The sequence below is a fragment of the Prorops nasuta genome, unplaced genomic scaffold (assembly GCF_024137725.1).
Source record: "Prorops nasuta isolate Cenicafe-Biocafe unplaced genomic scaffold, Cenicafe_Pnas_1.2 PNAS00097, whole genome shotgun sequence".
In the NCBI taxonomy this organism is placed as follows: domain Eukaryota; kingdom Metazoa; phylum Arthropoda; class Insecta; order Hymenoptera; family Bethylidae; genus Prorops; species Prorops nasuta.
In genome coordinates, this window is record NW_027116894.1 from 106,552 (window position 1) to 132,686 (window position 26,135).

General features: G+C 33.9%; 2 protein-coding genes and 1 long non-coding RNA gene across 3 annotated transcripts; 1 reads left to right on the plus strand and 2 right to left on the minus strand.

Annotated features, from left to right (window-relative positions):
- The first annotated feature begins 12 nt into the window (after positions 1–12).
- LOC136784912 (uncharacterized) lies at positions 13–2,721 on the plus strand. The gene is made up of 3 exons (XR_010824511.1): positions 13–75; positions 2,281–2,508; positions 2,614–2,721. It is a non-coding gene; the product is annotated as an uncharacterized lncRNA (long non-coding RNA).
- Positions 1,027–19,090, minus strand: LOC136784911 (protein 60A-like). The gene is made up of 7 exons (XM_066745863.1): positions 18,651–19,090; positions 18,225–18,573; positions 11,164–11,347; positions 8,077–8,231; positions 2,060–2,248; positions 1,881–1,957; positions 1,027–1,779 (listed from the first exon to the last, which is right to left on the minus strand). Exons 1-7 carry the CDS (start codon positions 18,729–18,731, stop codon positions 1,519–1,521), a joined length of 1,296 nt encoding a protein of 431 aa, XP_066601960.1. The 5' UTR covers positions 18,732–19,090; the 3' UTR covers positions 1,027–1,518.
- A 4,356-nt stretch (positions 19,091–23,446) lies between these two features.
- Positions 23,447–26,135, minus strand: LOC136784913 (protein CWC15 homolog B-like). The gene is made up of 4 exons (XM_066745865.1): positions 26,004–26,135; positions 25,767–25,911; positions 25,334–25,604; positions 23,447–25,262 (listed from the first exon to the last, which is right to left on the minus strand). Exons 2-4 carry the CDS (start codon positions 25,895–25,897, stop codon positions 25,020–25,022), a joined length of 645 nt encoding a protein of 214 aa, XP_066601962.1. The 5' UTR covers positions 25,898–25,911; positions 26,004–26,135; the 3' UTR covers positions 23,447–25,019.

The following is a 26,135-nucleotide window of genomic DNA, read 5'->3' on the forward strand; positions in this document are numbered from 1 at the left end:
TTATGACCTATTGCGGATGTATATGTAAACGTAAATGAATCTGTGTGTTAACATTATTTACACAAATGCATAGAGGTATGCGTAATCAAGAGATAATGTGGAAAAGTGTAGGTGATAGGGCTCTGGAGAGTTGGAGAGATATATGGTGCAAAGGAAGCGGTTATATATTTTTGTCTCTTTTGGCCTTTTCTTTTAATTAATTTCTACTGCCTTAGTCATATATCAATACTTGAGAATGTGTAATAAAAAAGGCACACTGAATAATGTTTCAACGGTTTTGAGGTTTGAGGACTTTGAGGCTACTTTACGCGCCATCTATTGCCGGTATGTCAAACTGTATAAAAGCGATTCCGTCGGTATTCGGGTTTCCTGTTTAAATATAGGAAATCAATTAAATTTAATATTTTATTGAAATTTCCGCTTGTATCAATTTTTATCACACGTTTACTTAATAAATTAAAGAATAAGAGATGACTCTTATACCCATTGTGTAGGCCCTATGTCGTTTGTTTATATCTAATACAAGTAATTTTTTTACTTAATCATTTTCGCTCGTACATTTTAATCAATATCAATCAAGATTGAACTAAAAGATCGATTTCAATTGGGTGTACAGACAAGCATTATTAAATGTAGTGATGCACTCATATATTATCGGTTTTTTTACATCGTTTATAATTATTAAACCGTTGCATATATTTTTAGATATAGTATATATACAACAAATGATTTATTTATGTACATGATATTAGAAAATTAATGTTAGCATTATTACCAGACGTGTGCATACGTACGTTATAAAAAATCCTATATAATAATCACGTATAAATTAATGCTGTAAATTTCTAATTTCTTTGAATAAGAGTATTATACAACTATTGAAATGTAAATGATTGCTTATCGCAAGCAAAAACAATATAATACGATTAATGATTAAGAAAGTCCTTATAGTATTATTATATATTACCGACAAAACTTTGCACAAAAACTTTTCTGGGTTATAAAAAGAAATAAACGTGCAAGAAAAAACTTACAAATATATAGTTTATACCTACTGTAATCATAAATATGACTGATTACATAAATTAATTGCATTGATAACAAATTTTCATATAAAAATTATATTCGTTAGTACGTAAAAAAAGTTTCCTACGTTTATTTAAATAGATGATGAAAACTAGAATAAAATCGTGGCTTCCATTATGTGATAACTAGCATTATTATTATAATTTGCATAAAGAATTAAAATATGCGAAATCTGGGATGAGACCGGTATGAATTGAAAAAAGGCGAACGATGAGGAAGGGGTGAGGAGAGAAAAATAAGAATATGGCACTTACAGCTCGTTGTCGGCCATCTTATACAAGTATAACGTATAGATTATAATTATTTCGTGGGAAGAGAAAAATCTGGACATTTCACCGTTGATTAACATTTCAATAATTGTTACAGTGTTGTCTTAAGAAATAGTAAGAGAAGGTGACGAGTCTTTTGGATGAGAAATATTTCTAGCTCAGGTTAATGACAACCACAGCTTTTGACAACCATATTCTTGTACTTTTTAAGTATGACGTTGCTCTCGTCAAGAAAGTACAGGACGGAGACGGGGGAAAGTTTGGTCGGTGCGCAACAGGGCTTCGGTACTTTTCCTGGATTAAGCAGGTGAACTAAAGTTTGCACTATTGCATGATTAGTGGCATTCATGTGTGCATTTAGTGGAAAATTGCACTCGCCACTACAATAATATGCGTCGTAGCCGTCCGGCGCAATAATCCAATCCTGCGGCAAATCAATATTCATTATTCGATAATAAAATTGAAGATAGAGATTTTTTACGATATAACATTTGCATATATCTAACAAATAGTATTTCTCATCACCTGCCATTGCAGATCCTTGAAGCTCACGTACAACGTTTGGATCTTGCACGTTCTGGAATTGTACTGGACTACCGGATCTGCAAAGGTTATTTTTCATTTAAATAACTCAAAGTTACCATTTAACGCCGGGTGAATATTGAAAAAAAAAAAAAAACAAGAGAAACATTAGTCTTTAATACCTGTATAAGGATTAGTTCTATAGTCCAAACTAGACGAATCGCTCTTCTTTTTCCTTCTGGCGTCTCGTTTTTGTCGAATCTTTCTTTCCCTAACTCCAGAGCTCTTAAAATATCCTACCATAAAGGGTTGTTTATCAGCATCACCTCTGAATCCAACAATCCCAACGTCCTCTGGCTTCATCTCGTGTACTGAAATCAATATCGAAATGATTTATTTTTAGGATCGAGCAACCTATGCAGTATGGAAAAATATATGCCATCAACGGATATATAATTTCCTCGCTTTGTTATGATGATATTTATAGAACGGACGCCAACTCATTGTACCGTAGGTAAAAAAGAAAGAGGTAAGCAGAAAAGAAACCATTTAGAAAGAGGAAGCGATGGATTTTTATAATATCTGAATATCACAATCACATTCGGTGAATTCTACAAACTCATTTGCCTTCGTAAGTAGAATGCAGGCAAGTATTACATTTGCGCGCATGTTTATTAGAATGCCTCGCTTCTTAGGATTATTAATAGTCAACCTTCATGAATATTAAATGTTTAAGAATCCCAACGCCCAAGTCAGCCAGCTTGGAACCCGTCAAGCCGTTCACTTCAGAAATAAATGCGATTATCCAGCAACGATTTTCCAATGCATTGGCCCCTTACACTTTACCTGCATAACTATATATATATATATATATACACTCGCACAAATGTTATAGAATAATGCTTTACAAATAACATTTCCTAGTGATGAAATTGTCCATCGCTAAATGTTACGCTAAGAGTTATAATATTAAATTAAAATTTTTAACACTATCAATGTTAAATCTTTCTTTTTTGTGTTTTAGTCGAGTAAAAAAGGTAAGTATTGGTAAACTAACTTATTTATCATTGACCACTATTAAATCAAAATACGATAAGAAAACTCAGCTAATAAATTATTAGAGGTGAAACGCTTGTGACATAGCTGGTGTAGTAAGATTAATTACAAATCGTTTCGAGGAAATACCATTGATAGCGCTGAATATTAATCTCGTATGGCGCTTTGCCTGTTGTTATTAATCAGCTAATCAATAGTATCATTGACGGTTCAAGAGAGTTCGCTTCGGCAACTTGTAGCACAAACTAGGCATAGTGAGAACCACATAAAAACAATCATTACAAAACTTATACGCGTCTAACCAAGTAATTATCAATCCCAGATTTACGTTAGCCATTATGTATATTCATAATCTCATACTAAGCTACAAAAATATTAACTAAATAAAGATTTGATTAAAGGATCACAATCGGTGCTTCTTGCAATAATTTAATTTAAACCTAAGTTTGAAGTTTTAACGTACGGACTTGCAGTATAGGAGAGAAGCATTTCTTGCTATTCACCAAGTCTATTATTCATTCCACTCCTTTCCATGTTATTCGTGTTTCGATTGTAATCGCTGTAAACTTAAAGAGTAGCGCGAAATCTTGATTTTTCCTCATTTATTTACTTGTTTCTACATTCTCTTTATGTCAAACTCATCGTCTTTTTGTAATGCAGCGTTAAAAATTTTTGAGGAACATGTTAGATAAATTGTAATATTTTTTTGGGTCAGAGATTGAGGCGTGGAAAGGAAGTAATGGAGGAATATAGGAGGATGTTGAATTGGGAAAAGTAGTCGGTGGCTTAAGCCGTGAGGGGGTTTTGTAAGGACGTGCAAAGTGCGCATTGCAGCGGCAGGTGTCCAGCGCAATCACAGTAAATGTGCATTCTTGCCGGCCAATTTACTAGCTTTCTCGAGAGCTCGACATAGCTTATGGCTCACGGCAAAAGCCGTAAGAATGAATATTTACATATGCAGTCGTGAGATGCTGTTGCAGCCTAAGGAGAATTTGCCGCAACGATCACGAACCAGCCATGCACATCGCAAAATCTCTTCCTCCTTATTCCTACTTTTTTCAATTTTCTCTTCATTTTCAAATATTCCTCTGAAGAACTAAGCTATCATCTTTTGTCCTTTTCACCAACGAAATAAAGACAGAGGATGAAAATTGCAGCTGAAATTAGCAGGTTCTCCGCGTGTTTGCTTCACGCATTGTACGAGACACGAATGAAAAACGAATTCAAATGAGAAAATCAGCTATCGGAACTGAAAAGATGCTCTTCTTGAAAGGTTGCAGAATCGACGATCATCGAGGCCATCCAATGTTTTATTAATTTCTTTCCTTCGCTCTTTAAGTTTTTTTGTTATGAAAACCATACTATCAACTTGCTTCTCTTTCCCATTTCATTTTGACTCGAGATTCAAGGACGAATCTCGCGGTTACTTCTCTGCTGAGTTTCGCAAGTCTCTGTGAGAGTCAAGGACGCGTCACTGACTGATTCTTTCGTTAAGACTGCCTACTGTCTAGAGCATTGCTTTAAGCACGATTCGTTCGATGTCGGTACATATAGTCAAAAGACTCGTGCAGCCTTTAAGTACGAACAACGTGCAGTCATACGCTTTGGTCGCGGATCGTCCAATGTCGACTCGTCAAACAACTGCACAGTTTCAAACACACACACACATATATATGAACTCGATTCGTCCAATATGTTGGCGTACTTTAAAACGATCCATGTGCAAATATTGTCAGTGTACGTAAAAATGCTCCAGTTCGAGTACAAACTTTGTGTATTGAGTACATCGAAGGTGCTGTACGGAAAACAGCTAGATTGAACTAGCTTTTCTATTTATTGAAAAATTTTATCTATTTGGTATAATTAAATGAAAAATTATAGTAAATTTTTTTGAATTTTTTGAAGCCTTCCAAAGTCGATAAATTCAGCAAGATGTTTACCAATAGGTGGAACAACCGGCCGTAAATGTCGCAAGTGAAGCAGGACGTCGTGTATAGCGTGGGCTTACGTTAGTCGGCTCGGCTGTTCGATGGAGCTGTGCGCAGTACACTCGACTGACGAGTCAACGCCAGGCCACTTTCGAAACAATCTGGTTTTCCGCACCCAACTTCCTCCCGTTAAACGACCGTCACAAAATTATTAAAATCGTGCAATTTACATTTAACAATCGAAAAACACCAATTGGAAGTATAAGTAAAATTTTCAAGAAAATACAATTTTCAGGCGACATTATCCTTGATTGATCCATCTATTGGTAAACTTATAAAATTTTGCTTGGTAAATATTGAATATATTTTATTGCATTCTTTCTAATTTGCATTAAGTGAATAAGTGTTATTCCTATTGGATATTTAAATAAATTAGTCTTAATTAAAATTGATCTTCACTATTGGAATTTGACATGAAAGAAGAGTGGAGGAGGGGGGGGGGGCAATATGGCGGGTGCAATTCACATACTATCGTAAATTGCATCGATAAAAAGTAAGATATGGTAATTCTAACTTTTTCAAGCCTCAACAAAAAAATTTAAAAATCCAATACAACTTTAATTACTCGTTGTCCTGATTTTCCAGAATTACATATTAATTTACTAAATAAATATTTTTATGTATATTTCAATATACTTTCACTCAAATCAATTTTCATACAAATTTCTCATTAAACTTGCATGTATTACTGCCATTATTTACGAAAGATGAATACACTCATTATTTCCCTTACGGAACTTTGCAAATTGTATCAGCTCTATATTGGTCTCTCCTCTCTATACCATTTCAGGTATATCCCAATACGTTTTGTCTATGTTTCATACCCATTCCCTTTATTGTTTTATCAGTTATTATTGGCTTTTACAAATTATGTAATTCTTTAAAGTTAATAAATAAATTGGCAAAGAATTAATTGGAACCGGTATTGAACAAAGGCGGTAGACACAGCAAGAATGAACTTTTATTAAGAAAATAAATTATAGTTGGAGGGAAACGAAGCCTATTTCTTGGCAAACAGCCACGGTCCTGTCATCCACTATATTCATAAGATACGTGGTCACGAATCATTTTCCTGAACTGTAATAGAGAAGAGAGAGGAAGGGGGGAGGCGTGTGCGCAAAGGTGTGCGGCTCCTTGATGTGTTTTATATTGAATGATCAAAGGTAAACCGGTTGTGCTGAGGCACGGAGAAGCATGGACTCCAACCGCAAGAGTAGGATTAAGAGAGAAATAGAGAAAGAGAGGGAGAGGGAGAGGGAGCACCAGGTGAGAGAGGCTAGCAACAAAATGATCTAGGCGCGGCAAACAACAAACTCTCTACACACTCCAATCTTAAAGGAGCTCCCCATGTTGGATTTTATGATCGAACCATGCATAGACCAATACTGACGGCTATTCAATCAAGATTGGCCCAGTGTTGCAGCATTACTTGAGACGATCTTGGAAAACGTTATGATAGTAACGTCGTCCCAGCATTCGACATAAATGCTGAGCCTATGCGTGACTGCTAATATTAAGTCATGCATGCGCATAGGAGGATGAAACAAATTATAATGTATATTACTTGTTGCTTTTTACAATTTTATAAACTTCTGTAACTTAAAAACATTTATTTTTGTTTTCTTCTAATTTGGAAGAGAATCCCTGTGATCATACGCTCAACACTTTAATCTCTTACTCACTCGGCTAACCTATAACTTATGTCATTTTGATTTTTAACTTCTTTTTTAAATTTAAGCTATACAAGTTGACATTCGATTAAAGTACTGCATCCTTATGAGATCACAAAGAACGTAGTTCATAATTTTTATCCTGGTGTTTTCTTACGCGTTCATACAGAATCAGCAGAGCAATCCATGTTGGAGCTACGATGTCAATTGATGGTCGAGTATTGGGCCAAGACAGGCAGATGATAGATAGACAGACAGTATTGGCGTGCATGGTTGTCAATTTCAGTAATTTCTACGTAGGCCCGTATTTCACTAGTACAAGCTTCATGAAAATATTCTAGGAACTTTCTGAATATATCTACATGTCCAAATGATGCACCGAGGATGTCCTATGGATATTTTGTGTTATTAGGATTAAAACTAAAGGTGAAAAAGTGAAATTTTCTTAAATCCAACCTTAATCATACTTTGTTTTTATTCGTACCATTTACGTAGTACCACGATAATTCATAATAATACTGGATTTTTAAATTATATTTATAGAAAAATTTCAAATTGAATTCTCAAAAATTCAAAAAGTGTTTTCTGAAATTCTATTTGATTCAATTCTTTCTGCACTTTCATAATTCTCTTTATTCTTCGTATACGATGGCACCGTAACAATGCAGAGGCAAAACGATAACAGACCTAACCATTTTACATTTGTGTAAAGGATAAGGGAGTAATATGGGTTTGGACGATGGGCAGTTGGATAATAACAAAGAAGTTATTCAAGGCAAAAGATTGAAAATCTGTTAGACGAGGAGCTGTAACAGGTGTAGTTGGACTATCAAGATCGGGTGGAGAAATCTTCCATCTCGTATTCGGTGGCAGAATTGAATCCAGGAGAGGCCTTATCGTACCATCTGACTTTATCCTCTCTTTTTGTCCTTCTCCTTCCTCACTGGAGAAACAGGCACCTTCATCTTTCGATGCCACCGCTGCTGCGGCAAGACAAAACGACGCCAACACATCTCATCCTCGTCTCTCCTTTCCTCTCCTCCTGTATCTCTCTCATTCATAATATATTCAAGAATCCTCCCATTCGTGTGACAAATGGATTCTCTATTCTAAAGATTATTTGCTTTTCCCATAATCTTTATTTAAAACTTTCCATGTAATGGCTTTGATTCTTATGAAATAATTATATCCTCAGTCAAATATTAAGTTCACATTACATAAACAACATCATTCAGCTATCGCGAAGAACAATTTTTTTAAAAAATTTTGAAATACAGAATTTATATTTTAAATCTTAATTATATTCTTAATTTAAATGAATTATGATTATTTTAATTAATATTTAGGTACAATTTGAAATTATTTGATTAATATAAACGTTTTTCTTATTAATATCAATTAATATTCCTCTCCGTTTAGGTACATGTTATTTTTGTTTACAAAGAAGTGTTGGGAATATGAATTTGATGAAACAAAAGTACTCACCAGAACGATCAGCAGGATGAACAGACAAATAGAGTCCTCGATTTCCTTCGGGATTGTTTACCCAATGTTGAAGGGCTTCGGTAGCATTTAACGTTAGCCAACCCTCTCGTCCTACAGTTGTATTTACTGCATCGACATACTGCAATTCTCGCGTCCTTAATAACACAAAACAAAGAGGTGAAAATAAAAAAGAAATTAATGCAGTATTCAAGATTAAATTCTTAAATAAAAAGATTACGTATAACATTTTTAGCAATTTATTTCTCAGCAGTATATTCCACCCCCTGCTTCCACTCCCTTTAAATATTACATTTATCAGGGGTATAATTTAATCTATCAGATTAATATTTAGTTTTATAAATAATATTATTTTAAAATAATCCTGTGCGTTAAAAAAGAAACGAATATTGTGTTTCTAAGAATTTTTAATACAATATCTTGATTTTTCTAATGGATTATACTTGTAATTTTTCAATTTATTTTACAAGAATAAATTCTATATTAAAGTTGAAAATAAAAAAAAAAGAAAATAAATAAGAATTAATATTCAGTATACTATAGAATGAAAATATCGTAGCACACAATGTAGTAAAAGTTAGATAAGTGCAAACAAACGTATATGTATTCAAGTCGCATAAAAATAGGAAGCACCGCAGCTAGCAAAACTTATTAAAATTATATACAAAGGTATAGTAATTCTCGGCTCGGTAAATGAGATATAGAAGAAAATTTGAAAAACCAACTCATTATACCCGGAAACGCGTTGACGCCATTTATCAAATAACAATTTGAATTTTAATCGTGTTGCCGCAAGGATACTGCTTAAACGTTGAACAAATTACTTTTTATCATTTGCGTGAAGGAAAAAAATGCATTAAATTGAACAATTTTCGCTTTTTGCTCAACAAATGACAGATTACTTAATTGCATGTGAAGTGAAAACTTCAGATCAGCGCGTAGATTATATAATTTAGTCAATCAAAAGAATAAAATGAAATCTTTCAGTCCACATTATTCAACAGTTGGATCATATCAGTCACGCGAAATTTGCTATATTAATTAGATTTGTGTTTGGTCAATGAATTTCATTTAAACGAGTGACTATCATAACGCAAAATTGCGTCTTAGGCTCTGCAATGAATCTTGTGCAAATATTTGCAGTGATTTTGTAGATTTTAAACCGAAGATTCGACTAGACACAATTTCAATAAAATGCATCGATCAATTTTCAACAATCTCTGTCGTAGCATTAATATATTATTATATAACAATTTTCTTAGGAAACATGAAAATTTAAGCCCGTGTTAAGATTCGATGTTTATAAACAATTTCTAACATAAGGTATTGATACAAGAGATATTTATGAAAATATTTGAGAGCTTAATGTATGAATATTTCTCGACGTGAGAATTTTACCGCAGGAAGAAGAAGAAGAAGAAGGCTTTGAAGGAGAATTCTTGGATAAAAGCTGCTGGGTACTGACGAATATGCTTAAATGGAAACCTGTATACACGCGTAAGAAATAAGAAGCAGAGTCGCCAGTTTGTCTCGGAACGAAGGTAAAAGGAGTGGAGAAGGAGGATGACGAGATGAGAGGCTGGTGAGTGGAAGGGAAGGGAGCAGGGGGTGGTAGATGCGTCAGGAGTTTGACGGAAGAAGCCAAAAGAAGATGCTGAGGGGACTGAAGGAGGTCGTAACTGCGTAGGCATGGAGTAACTCGCGTTAAACTCCTCGGACTCTCCGTCTAGATATTTAATTTACCTCAATTTGCGGAATAACGTTTCCTGCGCCGGGAATTTATATCGGTCAGCTCTCTAAAAAAACCGAAACTCAAAGGAACAGATTTAAAATTTGGCTCCACTTTTTTAAATTACCACATCTCTCATTCGATTTCTTCAATCTTTACGACCAAAATTTGTATCTTCGACTTATTCATTTATGAAACGAGACACGCGTAATTGCGGGTAAACTCGACAATCTCGATATCTTAGCGATTTAAATTCGAGATATGAGAGAGATGAAAATAATTCTTAATATCAATGTAATCCATTTGCAGATTTCAACAGTTTAATCATCAAGCGAAGAGTAAACATTAATGTTATTGTTATTGATTGAATTGTTCAGAAAATTTTATGTAAAATTATGAAAATTTCTGACATTGGAATATCACAATTTATATAAATCGATTTAACTTGTACGACGTTAATTCAATCGACGTCTTACTCTTTTTTATGGCAAAAAAAATAATTGTATGTGTGGATGAAGTCAATAATTTGAGATATCATGTAATTTGAGAGCGAGACTAGGGTTTTCTTTGTGTAACAATATTGGTTCGCCTGATATTTGACTACTTTTCTTATTACGTAATGAATAAGTTTAATTTTATTGAAAAGTGTATAATGTTCGGACGTAGGGACGAAAAAATACATGCAGAGTGGAAAAGTATTTTTTGCTTTTTTATTAGAGGTTTTCAATTAGGGGTATATCCGATTCCCGGAAAAATATTCAGGTATCTGTTCTACCTGACGAAGAGATGCTGGCTACCATTCGGGAGACGAGTCGAAATGACCTTTAACCGTTCCGAAGGAAGAAGGCTGCTGCTGGAAAAACGGTACTCCGAAAAAGGGGCCATCTCTTAAATGGGAGGGGGAAAAGGGGGTCTATCCTAGACCAATTACGTGTCCCTTCTGAGGAATCTCTCTATTTTTTGACATAGTCATCATGCTCCTAATTAGGAACCTCTCAAAGTTGCCGAAAAAAATCTCAGGTATTTGTTCTACCTGTATGGACCATCCTCTCTTACTCCTCATCTTTATATATTCTTCTTCTACTTTAATCGTCGTTTTTTCATTCATGAAACGCCTCCTTCAACAGGTACCAAAAACTATATGGAATACTTCTTTTCATGTTAATGTATATTATAAATAATTTATATTTGAAATTATTTTATTTTTCATCTACTTTAATTCTCCCTTTCTTATTCGTAGGAAACGTTTTCCTAAACTATCACCATAAGGATTATGTAGTATTTATGGCAATTTATTATGAATAAATTGCACAAAAAGTAATTTTATTATAAAGACTCACCCATCTTCGGTTCTGAGCACTCTGTAGGCCGTGACCATGTAAGATCCACGGTATCTTCTTTTAACTTCCATGTTACGATAAAGTCGAAGTTCAGCCGCAATTATATTCTCCCCTGCTGGCACCTCAGATACGTCAAACCAGAGTCGTTTACCACGTTCGTGCCGTACTCCAGGAACACGATGATCTGCAGAAAGGAAATGACAAATCTTGTACAATTTTTCATTTTACAATTTATGCGGTAAGGCACATTTTGCGTTGATGCCATATCCCAAAACATAAAATGCTTTATGGAAATAGGAGGAAGCCAATGAAAAATCATAGTCAAAAATTATGCTTTCACAATCAGGCATTATTATTGATTAACAAAATATATAAACCTAGCTTTTTATGTGTTTAATAAATTCAATTAAAAAATAGGCTTTTGGACCTATTTGTATTCTATATAATTACTAAAAAATTAACCCTAAACCAAAATCATATTTTGGTTAAAAATATTTCACATTATCCGGATTTTAAAATCATCGATAAAAATAAGCTCATTCATTTTGTTATGTATTTAAAATACAGTAGCAAGGTACGACCAGGGTTGTCTTGAATGCGTAAAAAAACTAATGCGCAATCAAATTGATAATTTTTTAACTCTAGCTTGTACGATTTTCAATTGAGCCTTTTGCCAAAATAAATTTAAGACTTTCTTTTATAAGCGAAATAACGGGTCGAGCTAAAACTCGCATATTTTTAATAGTCCCTTATAATTATATAAATATATATAGTATTTGCGGAGTAAAGATATAAGGCTTAGTTCGAAAGCTTCCCCCGTTAAGACATTCCTGAGGAAGAGGCGTGACGAAGCAAGGAAGAAAGTGCAAAGACAAGAAGAATTTACGATGGGCAATTAACCTTTTCAAATCCTCAATAAGCCGCTTGTTATCTTTGCTAGTAGATATAGATAAAACGAAAGTTTTCACAAATTTCGGACTATTTCCCGAAATTTTCAACGTGAAACTACTCGTAGCAGTGGGTCCTAAGGTCATCCATCACTGATAATCCTACCGGAAGTAGCTTCTGGTTGAATTGCACCCTGAAGAGTTAGGCAATAGGCAGGAGCAGAAAAATCCATTTGTGAAAGTATTTTTTGTTTAGTTTTTTGTTGGGTCGCGTTGTCTCGAGGGAAAATTAACGAAGGCTGATGAAATATCTTTAGCCTGGAGAGATATGATAAGGAAGAGCGTTAATTGGATTGATAAGTAGCGATTCTTGGATTTGCTGGTTCATGGATTTATACAGAAATCATTTTAACTGTGAGACGACAGTTTGTGGAGTGACCAGAAACGAGGCATGGCCAATTCGCAGCATGAAATCATCCTTTATCCAGCCTCATCAGCGTCAACCTTTCAGCCTAGAAAGGTAAACCGAAATAATCTGTTATCTAGCCAAATTTTTAGCATTTTTTAACCTGAGTTTAAAATAACTTTTATGTTTGAAGACTGTAGGAAAGAATCTTGATAGATATTTTCATTTTTTATAATAATTTGCCATTAAATTTGTATTTATTATGAGAAAACAGCGTAAGATTCGAAGCCCAATTAATAACGTTGAATCTTAAAATTAAGAAGAACGTAATGTATCATATAGAAAAAGTAAAAGAAAATGTAGATGCTAGAAAATTAATTTTCTTTATTTTCAGTTCTTTAAAGTGATTTTATGACAACTGAAGTCACCTAATCGTGCAAAGTAGAAATGGTTTTAAATCATAATGAAAAGATTTATAAGAATGTTTTAAATTAGAAATATGATTTTTAATAACAGTTCAAATGAAATTTTACTATATAACAATCACAGTATTTTAATTACTATATTATGCGAATTTTATGCAATTGACTTATGTAGTTTCCACAAAAATCTTAAATATATATGATAGCTATTTTACATTTTATGAAAGAAATATCTTTTAATTTAATTCAACTATGACAATACTTTCCAACAATTTCCGAAAAAACAAATTGATACTATCCAAATTTTGTTTTTTTTTATTTGATTTCAGTTTAGAAGAAAATTAGAGTATATATGAGTGGGTGGTGGAATAGTGAAGCATTGGTTGGAAGATAAAGAAGAGGAAGTAGCCGCAGTGGTGGATGATAGAAAGTAGAGAAGGAGGGAGGAGTGGAGGGGACGAGTGGATGAGGGCATAAAAATTAGTTTTGTTTCTCTCAGCCGGTCGCATTCCAGCGGCAACTGATTGCCGCGAGCACACACACACACACACACACACACAGTTCCCTTTCTTCCCTACCCTCTCTACCCGCTCACCCGACAGATCCTTGCTCTCGGGGTGGTCCCGAATAGCTTCGAACCATCCTGGGACCCGGTCGGCTCTCTGACTTTTGTTTTTTTACCCCCTCCCTTTCCTTCCTCCTCTCATCATCCCACGAAACCACCACAAAAATCCCAAACACTGCATGCTTCCTCTACTCGCGAAACCCATGCCAATTACTAAATCACCATAAAACTCCCTTAAAACGATATTAACTAACAAATTATTCTTTCAACCCCCCCCCCCTCAATCATACAATCAATATTTATAAATACTTACGCGAGACATGTTTGAAACTTTAGATGCACACTACTGGGGTACAATACCTATGTAAGCATCGGTAGTTGGTGAGCCCCATGCAAAAATAGCATAATCCATTCAATAACGGTGTAAAGAAAAAAATTATTCTTCCTTTGTCTTTCTCTTTGCATGGAACCAATAATTACAGATGTATACATATATACACGCTTACCATACATTCATTTTTTCAAGGAAACTGTCCTCTTTCATGTAAACTCTATATATAAACTTGATTTATGTGTTTGTAATATTAATATATACTATAAAAAATTAGACTTTTTTATTAAACACAGGTTTAAATAATATTAGCGTTTATTTCAATGTATCCAATATGTGCGAAGTAATGGGTGCAATCTTAGTTAGATATTTCAAGATTAAAAATTTTCTATGCAAACAAGTGTAAAACTACTGAACGAGCGTAAACATATTTTTTACGCTCCTTCGAGTAATATGACGGTTGGTATCCTATTTACAATATACAAAAAGCCAGGTAAAAATCGACCCTAATTCAAAAGCAAATTGCGATGTTCAATCTGGTTAAAAAATTGTGATACACCGACTACTAATTCACTAGAATAGTAAGAGGGGGAGAGGGGATTTTGTAGGACATTACGCAATAAAGATGCTGTTCACACGAGCCATCGCTGGAGAATGGATCCTATTAGCCGAGAAGTTTGCAAAACGATTTCTCATGCGAGTAATCGATGAGCCGCGATCGTGACCGCAGTCAGTGAATTTCGAAGCGCCGCACACGACGATACAAACACACACGCACATGTAAAAAAGAAAGAAAAACACAATTCCCTTTCTTCTTACAGTTCTGCTTTCAGCCCTTTTTGCTCGATTTTGCGAAACGCTGCCATTTCACCCATCTCGCCTTTGCATATTCAGACCCACCAGGTCTTTCTCCTCCCGTGTCAGCACCATTTGAAATCGACTAAAAGGCCCATCATGGGTAGCACGAAAAAAAAAACATTCGAAATAGACCCAGGTGGAATAGAATTCAATGGGTTCCAAGTTGAGACATTTTTACTCTTTACAAAACGCTGTCGCGTGGCTGGACAGAAACGTTGCCTCAGTTTATATTTCTCATTTATCACTTAATTTAGGATTTTTTAAACAGCTTAAATTATTATTATATCGAAAGACCAGCTTTCACTGTAAACTGGAAACTTTGACTCCATTTTTTGTGAAACGTTGGCAATTTCTTTCAACTTCTTTTTGCATTTTGCATATTCTGAAGCACTGAGGTTTTTTTCCTCCAATGTCAGCACACTTTGAAATCGAGTAAAAGTCCTATCATAGGTAACAGGGAAAAAAATTCAAAATAGACACGGTGGAATAGAGAATTCAAAGGGTCCCAGGTTGAGACATTTTTACCTTCCATAGAATGCTATCGGGTGGTCAAATAGAAATATTGCCCTTGCCTCTAGTTAATTTATCATTTCTTCATTGGTCTCGTGCATATCAATATAGTCACATTAAGGTGAGAATGTATAGTAGTGAATATATGCCATACATTTCGTTTACTTTAATTTGGCTTAGGTGGCGGAACACAAATTTATTTGGTCCACATAACTATAAGAGATTTAAATTTTTTGCATCTAATTGAAAAAGAGTTTTTAAAACTGTTCTATGGCAGAAAATTGATATCCCTTATTGCACGAGAGTGATAAATAAATTGTTATGCTCACACACTGGGGTGTATTAAATCATATATTTTGTATATATGACCTAGTACACGAAAAACCTGTTTCCAAAATGACAAAATTTAAAAATAGATAGTGCTAGTACTTCCACAATGTAAAAATAGTTTCAACAAAATTGCAATATATAAAAATTTTCTCGTAACTAAGTATTTTCGGAATATCTCCGGCACTATATATACGTCGATACAGTATAGTGTACATTATCATCTTAATATTATTATGTAAGTATGCACGCAGCAAATAGAAAATTTAACGAGATGAAATAAAATAAATTCATTTTTGCTAAATTAGAGAATTCTACCCGAAGAGCGTTTCTTGCAAAAGGTTGAGAAAAACGTCGAGGCTTACTTAACATTGGTAGATGTTGATAACTTTTTTGAGGAAGGATAGAGGCGTATAAATCGTTCAATTTGATCGATCAATCGAGAAACGCAATATATATAACAGAAACCATTTATTTTATCATGATCTTTTTATAAAATGCCTGTATACGAGGTGAGTATTTTTAATTTAGAAAGTTCAAATAACTTAAAAAGAGTAAATAGTTTGGAGCAAAACCTTTTAGATAAATGTTGTTTGATTCTACGGGAATCATAAAGTAATCTATGTTTCACCTTGAAGGTCAATTGAAGATTATCAGAAGGTCATCTTAAGTTTTTTAAATGGGACTCTCAAATTTTAGTTCTATTCTTGTAACTTATCTCAGCAGCTTTTTAGACCTGGTTTTTATTTTTTCATTTCACTCAGTCATTTACGAAATATTTCGACTTTAAATATATTACATACGGTTGTGGGCTTGGCTGAAATAGTGCGCGTGACCACTGACAGCTTTGTGTACACGCTGCACGTATAGTTGCTCACACGCGTATACTTTCAAATCGAAATATCTCGTAAACGATTGGATAAAATGAAAAATAAAAACAATATATAGGAAAGTTCTTGTGAATAGCTATAAGAATATGCAATACAGAATTAGTGATCTCTTCTTTGTAACACTGAAAACCACCTTTGTATGACCTTCAAATGTACCCCCAAAGTTAGATCAGTGGCATAACCTTCTTCACCCCTAAGAGTCAAATAACTCTTATCTGCCAAAGATGTTTTTGTATAGTATTTACTTTTCAAACTATATATTTTGATATTCCAAGTTAAATAACTCAACCTGTATATAGATCTTGGTACCAAGTTGGCTATACAACCAATGGTTATATATGGCTATCAATTTCTATGCATGACGCATATATATCGAAAAGTCTGAAACATTTTTCAAGTCCAAGAACCTTTTCCAAGAACCTTTTCCAAGAACCCACCGTAGTCCTACAAGGATAACGAGATTAACACGCAACACCTTTTCAACCTAATTCTTTACCTAGAAGGATCCTAACTATCCGTAGCCAATTTCCCATTCACCACTTATCAGTGCCTTCTTCCTACCTTTATCAAATGTCACGGATGTCTCTCCCGATTCTACTTTTTATTCGACGAAACAGGTTTCTGCAATTTAAAGTTTTAACTACGAGCTTTGACCTTTTGACTGCTTTTTTCATGTCTGTCGTATTATTTAGTTAGGCAGTACTTTTTGTTTTTGTCTAAATAAGATCATTCAGATTAATATTAAACACGATGCATTTGGAAGACAAATATTTGTTAATCGCAAAAAATTAAAGGAAAAATTTAGCTTTTCTAAAGTATAAATGAAGCGTTCATTTGCAAAACTTGTTCAACGTAGAAAACATTATTTTAAATTAAATGACAAGCGTATTTTAATTGTAGCAAATGGGTTTTTGAAATTTTTAAATGATAAATAGGAATTTTATATGATATATCTTGTTCATTTTTATACTGGTTTCATTAAATACAAGTAATATCCAATGGTTTGAGTATTTTTGAATTTAAAACTTTTTTTAAACCAATGTAACCAATTTTGCAACACGATGTCTCAAATATATTCACTCTCGATTAACTATATCGAAATTCGTATACCGATTTCGATGTTCATTTACGAGTCACACTCGTGTGAAATCTTTCAAAAATAACTTCTTTCCCTTTCGAGAGTTTCCAACCGAAAGTTCAATGAACTTGCCAGAAGATTGGCAATTTAGTAAATAAAAGTTTACAAAAATATCAAATCTTTGAAGATGTTGGTTACTACAAATATTAATCAACGAAGGACTTTCAGATAAGACAATTAATGAGTATGTCAATTAATTAATTAGAGCATTGTTAATGATTCACTTAATTAATTTCAAGGAGATTTTCATTAACAACATTTGAGAAAAAGCACGCATCGAATAGTGGAACGAAACAACGAGTTGTAGGGCCAAACCTCTCTTTGGAATTTAATTCTTGGGACTTGCGAAGTGTCCTTGTGAGATTTATTTTCCTGGAACTTTCTAGAAGAATTCACGTTACTTCGATAAGATCATTCACGAGTGGCATCCTAGCCAGTAGAAAGTGCGTTCACACATTTCCAAGTATTCAACGAGGAAGCTTCATTTAAATTATCTTTTAGAATCAATCAAAACATTGACTAGAAGCTACGTTTCTCCCCTCTTCTAACAATTAACGCGATTCACATTTCCTTTCGTTAAACAAATTCAATTGATCTCTTCTATCACTTGAAGATTCTACATTTAGCAATGGTAATTGGGATAAGAAAACGTGATTCTTCATGAGAATAGGCTTCTGGTATGGAAACGTATGTGGTGCATCGATGGATAATTGGTACGATCGCTTACTATGCGCTGCAAAGGTCATGATGACGTCACTCTGGTCGATGGCACGAAGATCCTGACCACTGAGGTCAAACTCGCTGATTTTGTGCTTCATAGGTTTATCATTTTCATCCTCTTCGAGGGCATTCTTGTAGATGTCCAGAAGGAACTTTGGAGCCGACCTCTTCACTTGCGGACGATCTCCGTTGACCCCATGACCTTTGTGGCTTGCGCCACGAGGTCTTTCGGGTAATCCCAGCAGGTTCAAAATCTCATGTTCGACTTCGCGTTTTTCACGTTGGCTAACCACCCTATGTACCACCGTCTGGTCCAATCCATTATCCACGTACAACCCACTGATCCTCTCAGCTCTCTGAAAAAAAGAAGAATTCGTCTTAGGAAAATTTGGTCGTCATTGGTGAACCAATTAATCGAAAATTAAGAACTTACGGTGATGGTTGGACCATAATGTGATATTAACATGTTGAAGAGGACTAGGGTGAGGAGTGAATGGTTCCATCCAGGCGACATGTCGCCGGCCTTGACGCCGTGGTGGAGGCCACCAAGGGCCACCACCAGCAGCCTCTACCTCGTCGCCACAGCTCGCTGCACTAACTCCTTATTCCTCCTCCTCTTCTTCTTCTTTTTCTTCTTCCTCCTTCACCTCCTCTTCACAATTTCTCAACTTCACACTTATCTCTAATAACAAACAAACTTCCGATACCAAACACTTCTTCAACTTTCAGCTTTCAACAAACACACTTTTCACACTGTCAAACAAAATTTTCCGAAAACTACTTCAGCAGTTGATAGTAGTATGATAGCATTCACTAAAACTGCACTTTAATAAAAATTTAGAATCTCATGAGTTTTATGTATTTATGAGGGGAGTAGAGATTTATTTTGATAGATTTTAGGGAAGTTGTGTTAAGGCGATCAAATTGTAACTGGATTGCCTTGTTAATGTTTGAAATGAAGTGGTAGCAGGAAGAACGGCCGAACTGGCGAGAGAATAGAATTTGACAAAGCACTGTTCATTCCGTATCTGTCCAGCACTGTTTCTCATCCGGCTGGACTCTCTGGTCTGGTCACTCTCGTTCAGGCAGCACTGTCTCGACTCGGCAATCTCGTCGACTCCCCCGTCGTTGACTCGGTCGATCGGTACTGGACCTTACAGCTCTCTGGCTTTCCTCTAGCGTCACTCTGATCACTCTGGTCCAAGCAGCACTGTGCTCTGCTCACTCGACTCTCCCGTCAGTCTGGTTTACTCCTTTGTCGCGCAGTCAGTCGATCGGTACTCGACTCGACTCCAGTACTTTGCTTCTCCTTTCTAACTCTATCTTCCTATTATAAATTTTTGGCTTTCGTTCTCTTCAACTTTCGAGTTCTTTCTATTTTTCCGCCTTTCCTGTCTAACCCTCTGGATCTCTTCTTTAACTCCCTAGCCAATGGTTCACCTTTCTAAAACTCTAGCTCTCCTCTCCACTCTCTATCTCTCATCTTCAACTCTCTGTATGTCCCTCCCCCCTCTCTTTCTCTCTTTCCTCTTTAACTTTCTAGCATTTGGCTCTTCTCGACTCTAAGTCTCTGATTCTTCTATCTAGATCTCTGCCTCTCCTATACGACTCGCTGTCCCTCCTCTCAAACGCCCTGGCTCTCCTCCAGCGTTACTCTGGTCCAGGCAGTACTACTGGTCCGACTCGACTCTATTCTCTATCGACAATCTTGTCGACTCCCCTGTCGTGCGTACGGCCAACCAGTGCTCGCCGCTCGGCTCTTCTCTCGCGTCACTCGAGTCCAGCCAGGCAGCACTGTCCCGACTCCCTCGTCGCGCACTCAGTCGATCGGTACTCACCTCTCCAACCCATGAGCTTTCCTCTTCGCGAACTCTCCCCATCCCGACCTCAGCCGTTCATCCGCCCGTCCATCTATCCTTGTTACCACCGCTGCTGCATCCAGGACTGTATCTTTTCAAACTCACAAATCTCATAGTTCCTCGTTAAAGTCTCCAACTACTCTCTCTCTCTCTCTCTTTCCCTTTCCCTTTCCCTTTTTGCGTAGAGAGAAATACTAGTTAATATTTCCACCAAAAGTTTATAAATTGATCAAACTAAAGAATTGATTGACATTAGGATACTAACTGATTGCAAATAGTAAATGTTATTTCATTGAATTATGATTTACTTAAATAAATAACATTTAAGATTAAACTACAATTTAATTATTGGTTTAGGAAGATCAAAAAAATAAATACTTTCAATACTGAAACAGTATTTTGTAATAATGAAAGTCTCTTTTTGGTTTCGCCGGCTCTCTCTCTCTCTCTCTCTCTCTCTCTCTTTCTCTCTATTATTTAATTTCTTAGGTGCTATTTACTTTTACTTTCATGGCTGCTATCATTATATTATCTATTTATATCTAAGTTTTCATCTTATTTTTCAAGAATTTTTAAAAGTTAATTCATTATAAATCCTCTTTGGGTAATTCTTTTTATACATACGACGCCTGACCTAAGGGTATATGAAACATCTGGAAACACCTGAATATCTCGAAACTTAAACATTTTAAAAAATAATCTACAGGGGACGGTGGCCCACATTACGAATTACTTAAAGTTTATAGATCAAGAAAACTGCAATGTGACTTTAACTATAGTAATGATAATATTTATTGTAAATACTTAAGGGAATTATCCAACTCTAAAGCATTAAAACATTCAACATTATTTAATATCATAAGTTTTTTTTATACGAAAAAAAGTGTCTTTGGCCCGTTTTTCCCCGTATATAGATAAGCCTAAAGTGGATCAGCCTTTTAGGCAAGGTAGATCAACGCTACAATATAAACCATAAAGTTCATTTTGACTATACAAATGTTATCAACCACAGAAGATGAAAAAGTATTAAGAAATTTGACAATTTTATCGTATATTAAAATTTTTGTATTACGGTTTAAATAAAGTGAAATAATACTAATTTTAAATGATACTAAAAATAGAGAGAAATTTTTGTAACAGAGTTTGAATTATAAGATTAACCTACCTTCTACATTTATATCGGCATTGGCAAACATAATTTGATTGTTGAAGCTTTTATGTATAATTCGTCTTTCACAAAGAAATGCACCTAATTTATATTCGTATATATACATTGAACTAATATGACTAAATGAAAATATTGTCACTAATTGTTTAAATAAGAGTGTAAACATAATGATCTTCTTTAGGCAGGGTACCTGGTTTATGTCATATATTCCCCTTATAGAATTTCTATAACAAATATTTTCAAAAATATATCAGATGGCTATATATTTGCTCCCTGCATCCACACACAATGGCAGATAAGCGAGAATATGTAACTGCGTGCACGTATACGAGAAACCTCCACCCTAAATAACTAAAAAGGAAGGATAGTACTATAGCAGTATGCATATGAAGTACTAACATCCTCACATGAATTTAACTGTGTTCAACTATACGGAATGAATACACTTTGTGAGAGAAATATCTATTGATGCAAATAAATATAATTACTTAATAAGTTTTAAAAAATGTTTGTTCTAAATAAATAGATATTATTTCAATCAAATCAATTTTAGTCCATTTAATTTTATTTCATCCAATCCTTTAAAAGCAATCTCGTTCTAAAAACATATATACGTAGAGGAGTAACTATGTATGTATGTGGACGTGTAGCGGCTATGCACATTGTTTCAGCTAAACTTACAATGATACACAATTTTCGATCTAAATATCTCATAAACAGTGAGTTGAAATAAAAACAATGAAAATATGGATTTGGAAAGCTCTTGAAATAGACTTCAATAACATGCAATAAAAATAGAAGATTCTGAATAAAAAAAAAATAAAGCTGACCGTTGCATGTGCTTCATTACACCTCCAAAGATCAAACTAGTATAATCATCAAACAGATTTTTGAAAAAACTTTTTAGAGGTTTTATGCAGATGTTTTTAAAATGCTTTACCTTTGAGATGACCAAACTTTTTAAACATCCTGTACAATAAAATAGCCAACGTTTCTATACATATATACCGCTCCATCGGTAACAATAAACTGCTACTAAAAAGGGCGACGATAATTTTTATTCAGGACAATTAAAATGTACATATGTATACTACTGTAATACAATGCTAATTTAACGATTACGCGCGCGCAATATCGCCGACCTAATAACATTGAATGAACGCCAATCACTATCGCCCAATACTCATTTTCGGAATTCTTGTAATTCTATTGCATTTTCACTTGTAGTAATTGCTGTAATTTCATTTCTAAAAATCCACAATGTCCAGTTTTACGGATCATAAGTCCACAATAGTCAAATACAGATCACAAATAGGTGCTGCTCAGTTCTATAGATAATATTATATATACATAATTTTAGCCCCACACACTGATCGCTTTTAACGCTAAATATATTTGTATTTATCTGTCGTTATTAAACTGATTAAAATTGACCCTCGTGAATTTAGACTGGCTAATCGTATATTTTATTAATAAGATAAACAGTTGCCAAAAAAGTGATAGGAATTTTATTAAGCTCTTAACCTGTAAAGGCCCGGAAAATCAATATATTTTTTCAACTTTTAATCGGCCTTTCTATGTAGGTAATGAATCCATGGTATTAAGTATTTTTTCAACCCATTTTCTAAGGGTCGTATGTCACCTCAAATCCTGGCCCTCTAAAGGTTAAGGAACAAAGTAGATACCAATATATATAACAGAGCAGATTTACTTGAAATCTTGATTTTCGAGAACAACTTTATTTGCAGACCGATTTTAATTTCAATATTGGTTTCTGATTCGCAAGAAAAAATATTTGTAGTATAAAATAACAAAATTTATTATAAAATGAAAAAAATAAAAATTATTCAAAATACTATTGCTATACTATAATAATAGAAACATGCAATTTGAATTTTTAAAATTAATATTATTAAATATGCGAAGATTTGTAAATAATATGTTGAAAACTGGATCAACTTAACGATTTTACCTACGATGTGGATATTACTGTAAAGCTGGAAGGGTGAATGTGAAACAAATAGGGTGATCAGAGGACCTGATGAAGTGAAAGCAAATCTAATTTTGCTCACTTTCAAATTAATCATATAGAATTCTTGTAATACTACCTAAATTTCTTTAATGGAAGAGCAGATATTTTACTATTCCAATGATTATTGTAATGCCAAATTAGTAATTTGAAGCTTAATGTAATTATATATCATTTTTAAAGCAGATAATATTATTATAAAATGTATGCTCAGTGTCAAGATTTTATGTAGAGAGGAAGAATAAAAATTACTTTTCTCTTTCTTTTCATGTTTCTTTTCCTTAAAGAGTAATACAGTTTGTGCCTTTCCTCCTTTAATTTTTAAACGGATTTAAAAATGAATAATTATGTTTCTAATTACATACTGTCCCATAGACAGTCGACATGTACGATTATACGTATTGAAATTGTCGAGATTCTTTTACATACAATTTTCCTATGAACATATTATTTCTTGATAAAATTTGGAAGAGGTACTACTTTAATAACGTTGTAAAATAAAGATAAAAGTTAATTTTTTACGGGGATTCGATAACGTATGGGCATCTTTTATAGTTTATAATTGTATGAGGAGAGGAATTTTTGTGGTAATGGTTTTGAGGAATGGTGTGAATCTCCTGGCAACAGGAAAATATAGATAATTAAATAGGAAGCCGATCTAAACCTATATACTAACGAAAACAAGCCATTTCAATTAATTTAACTAACATGACTTCACATCTTTCATCCGAGGAAACATGGAATGATTCAATGTTTTATAAACAGTAGATGTAACGTTTTCTTATTATACATCAATTGCCCAAAAATATTTTAAACATGAAAAAGTATATATATTTAACTAATCTTTATTTTAAATGATGTCGTGTCATTATTAAAAACAATTGAGAAATATTGTATTCTTTCTCCTATCCTTTTTAATTATTTAATTTCTAACAATTTCTACCATTGTTATAATATGCTTTATTTCTTTTACTTATACTATGTAAAAATTGATTTATGTGGTTCAGCTAGCATAACTCTGTACTTTTTCAACAAAATGTATACATATACATTACAGTCGAGCCACATACTAATCAATTTGCCATAGCATACTTAATGTTAATTATGATAATATCTAAATGTAAAGAATTTGTTCAATACAAACGTATGTAAGGTGTTTAAATAACTGCTGTTAAGATAAAAATATACATAGCAAATGAATCAAAGAATAAAATTCTTAAACAAATTATTTTGTCTATCCCTTAACTAGTAAATTATTATGGGATTAAAAATTCTTGGATTTAAAATATTCTATAGGTAGAACTATTAGATAACCTTTCTCCACAGGTCAAGCATCACTCGAGAACAGAGTGCGCTAATAAGCAGTTTTGAAATCAGGAATTTTTAATCCTATATAATTTCAAAATTAAAGGTTAGACACAGCAACTGTAAAAGAAATTTCACTTCAAATCATTCACTCTAGATGCATCTATGTTTTACAGAAATTAATCGAATACATTGTATGTTGTCTGCTAAAGTGAAGTATATAAATTTTCTAAAAAAAAATAGAGTAGAGCTAGCCAAACAATACAAATCAATTTCCTGCTATGTATATATTAACAAAATAGACTAAAGGAAAAGCTTTAACTTTCACATGGAAAGAATAACACTCATCTTAAATAATTTATGAAATTACTTAAATTATTTAAATATAATAGCTTATCATATAAAGAGTTATATGTATATTGAAGAAGTATTTCTATTAAATTACTTAACATATTTTTCCATAAATTTACGATGAAATTCACTTCTCAAAGAATCATTGATAAACAATTCAGTTTTCTTTTTTGGTTCTGATCTAGCACAATTTTTGAATACCACATCATCATCCCATCGTCTTCTAACTTTCATATCGGTTCTTCCACTCTGAGCAGCATAATTGAGGAGGGGATTTCCGGATAAAATATTTTCCATTCTTATTTTCTCCTCTTCTTGTTTTTTTTCCAATTCCTATTTAAATGAAAATTTGATTTAATTAAAGATATTCTTGATTATATTTGTATTAAATTAAGTCAAATTACTTTTTGAGCTTGCTCATCAGCTCTTTCTTTTCTTATTTTATTAAGTTCATGAAGAATTGCCGCAGCATTATCCTCTTCTGAATCTGAATCCGAATCATCCTCATCTAGTGGATCATCTGCATCCAAACTTGCTGCTGGTACTTGATCAAGCTTTAGCCTTTTTGCACCACTACTATTTCTAGTTACTGTTTCCTTCTCCCTTTCACGTTCTTCCAATTCTTTGCGAAAATCTCTGTTTCTGAGTTCTTCAACTGTCCCTTGTCCATGTTCCCTATGAAAACATAAAGGAGAAAGTTCCAAGAATTTTAATCTTTGAAAGGTTATTTTCGTTTCTATATTATAAAACTATTATTTTAAATGATTAATTTTTCAATTTCGAAATATAAGCTATGAAAAGTATACATCGACGGATAAATGAAACTTATGGTTATACCTGTATTTTAATTTTGTGTGGGAAGGTAAATCTCTGCTGCTGTATTGTTTGGAAATTGCACTCAAATCTTTTTCTCCCCGACCCTGACCACCTCTTGCAGGATCAAAAGTTGGTCGAGCTGCAGTTGTCATATTCTTGTTTGTTTCTGCCAAACGAGAATAATGGATCAAATCAAATTAATTGTCGTTTTTAATCAAAACCGTAAAAATTTAATAGTTTTGAGTTGTTAGTTGTTACCAGACTGTAGTCCACTGTAGTCGATTGTATGTACTGATTGGTTTGGTTGGGTTTGGTACTGATTGTAGCAGTAGCCGGCAGTAGCGCTAGTAGCGGCGGTACCCGCGGTGGCCGCGGTAGCGTTGGTCAGCG

What these genes read in the sequence shown, in the direction of transcription:
- LOC136784911 (XM_066745863.1), bottom strand. Translation starts at nt 18,731, where the DNA reads ATGTCGCCTGGATGGAACCATTCACTCCTCACCCTAGTCCTCTTCAAC. An exon ending in CATGACCTTTGCAGCGCATA is followed by an intron (nt 11,348 to 18,224) that starts GTAAGCGATCGT and finishes TCCTTTCTGCAG; the next exon opens with ATCATCGTGTTCCTGGAGTA. An exon ending in TCAAGGATCTGCAATGGCAG is followed by an intron (nt 1,780 to 1,880) that starts GTGATGAGAAAT and finishes GATTTGCCGCAG; the next exon opens with GATTGGATTATTGCGCCGGA.
- LOC136784913 (XM_066745865.1), bottom strand. Translation starts at nt 25,897, where the DNA reads ATGACAACTGCAGCTCGACCAACTTTTGATCCTGCAAGAGGTGGTCAG. An exon ending in CACACAAAATTAAAATACAG is followed by an intron (nt 25,605 to 25,766) that starts GTATAACCATAA and finishes ATGTTTTCATAG; the next exon opens with GGAACATGGACAAGGGACAG. An exon ending in CTGATGAGCAAGCTCAAAAA is followed by an intron (nt 25,263 to 25,333) that starts GTAATTTGACTT and finishes TCATTTAAATAG; the next exon opens with GAATTGGAAAAAAAACAAGA.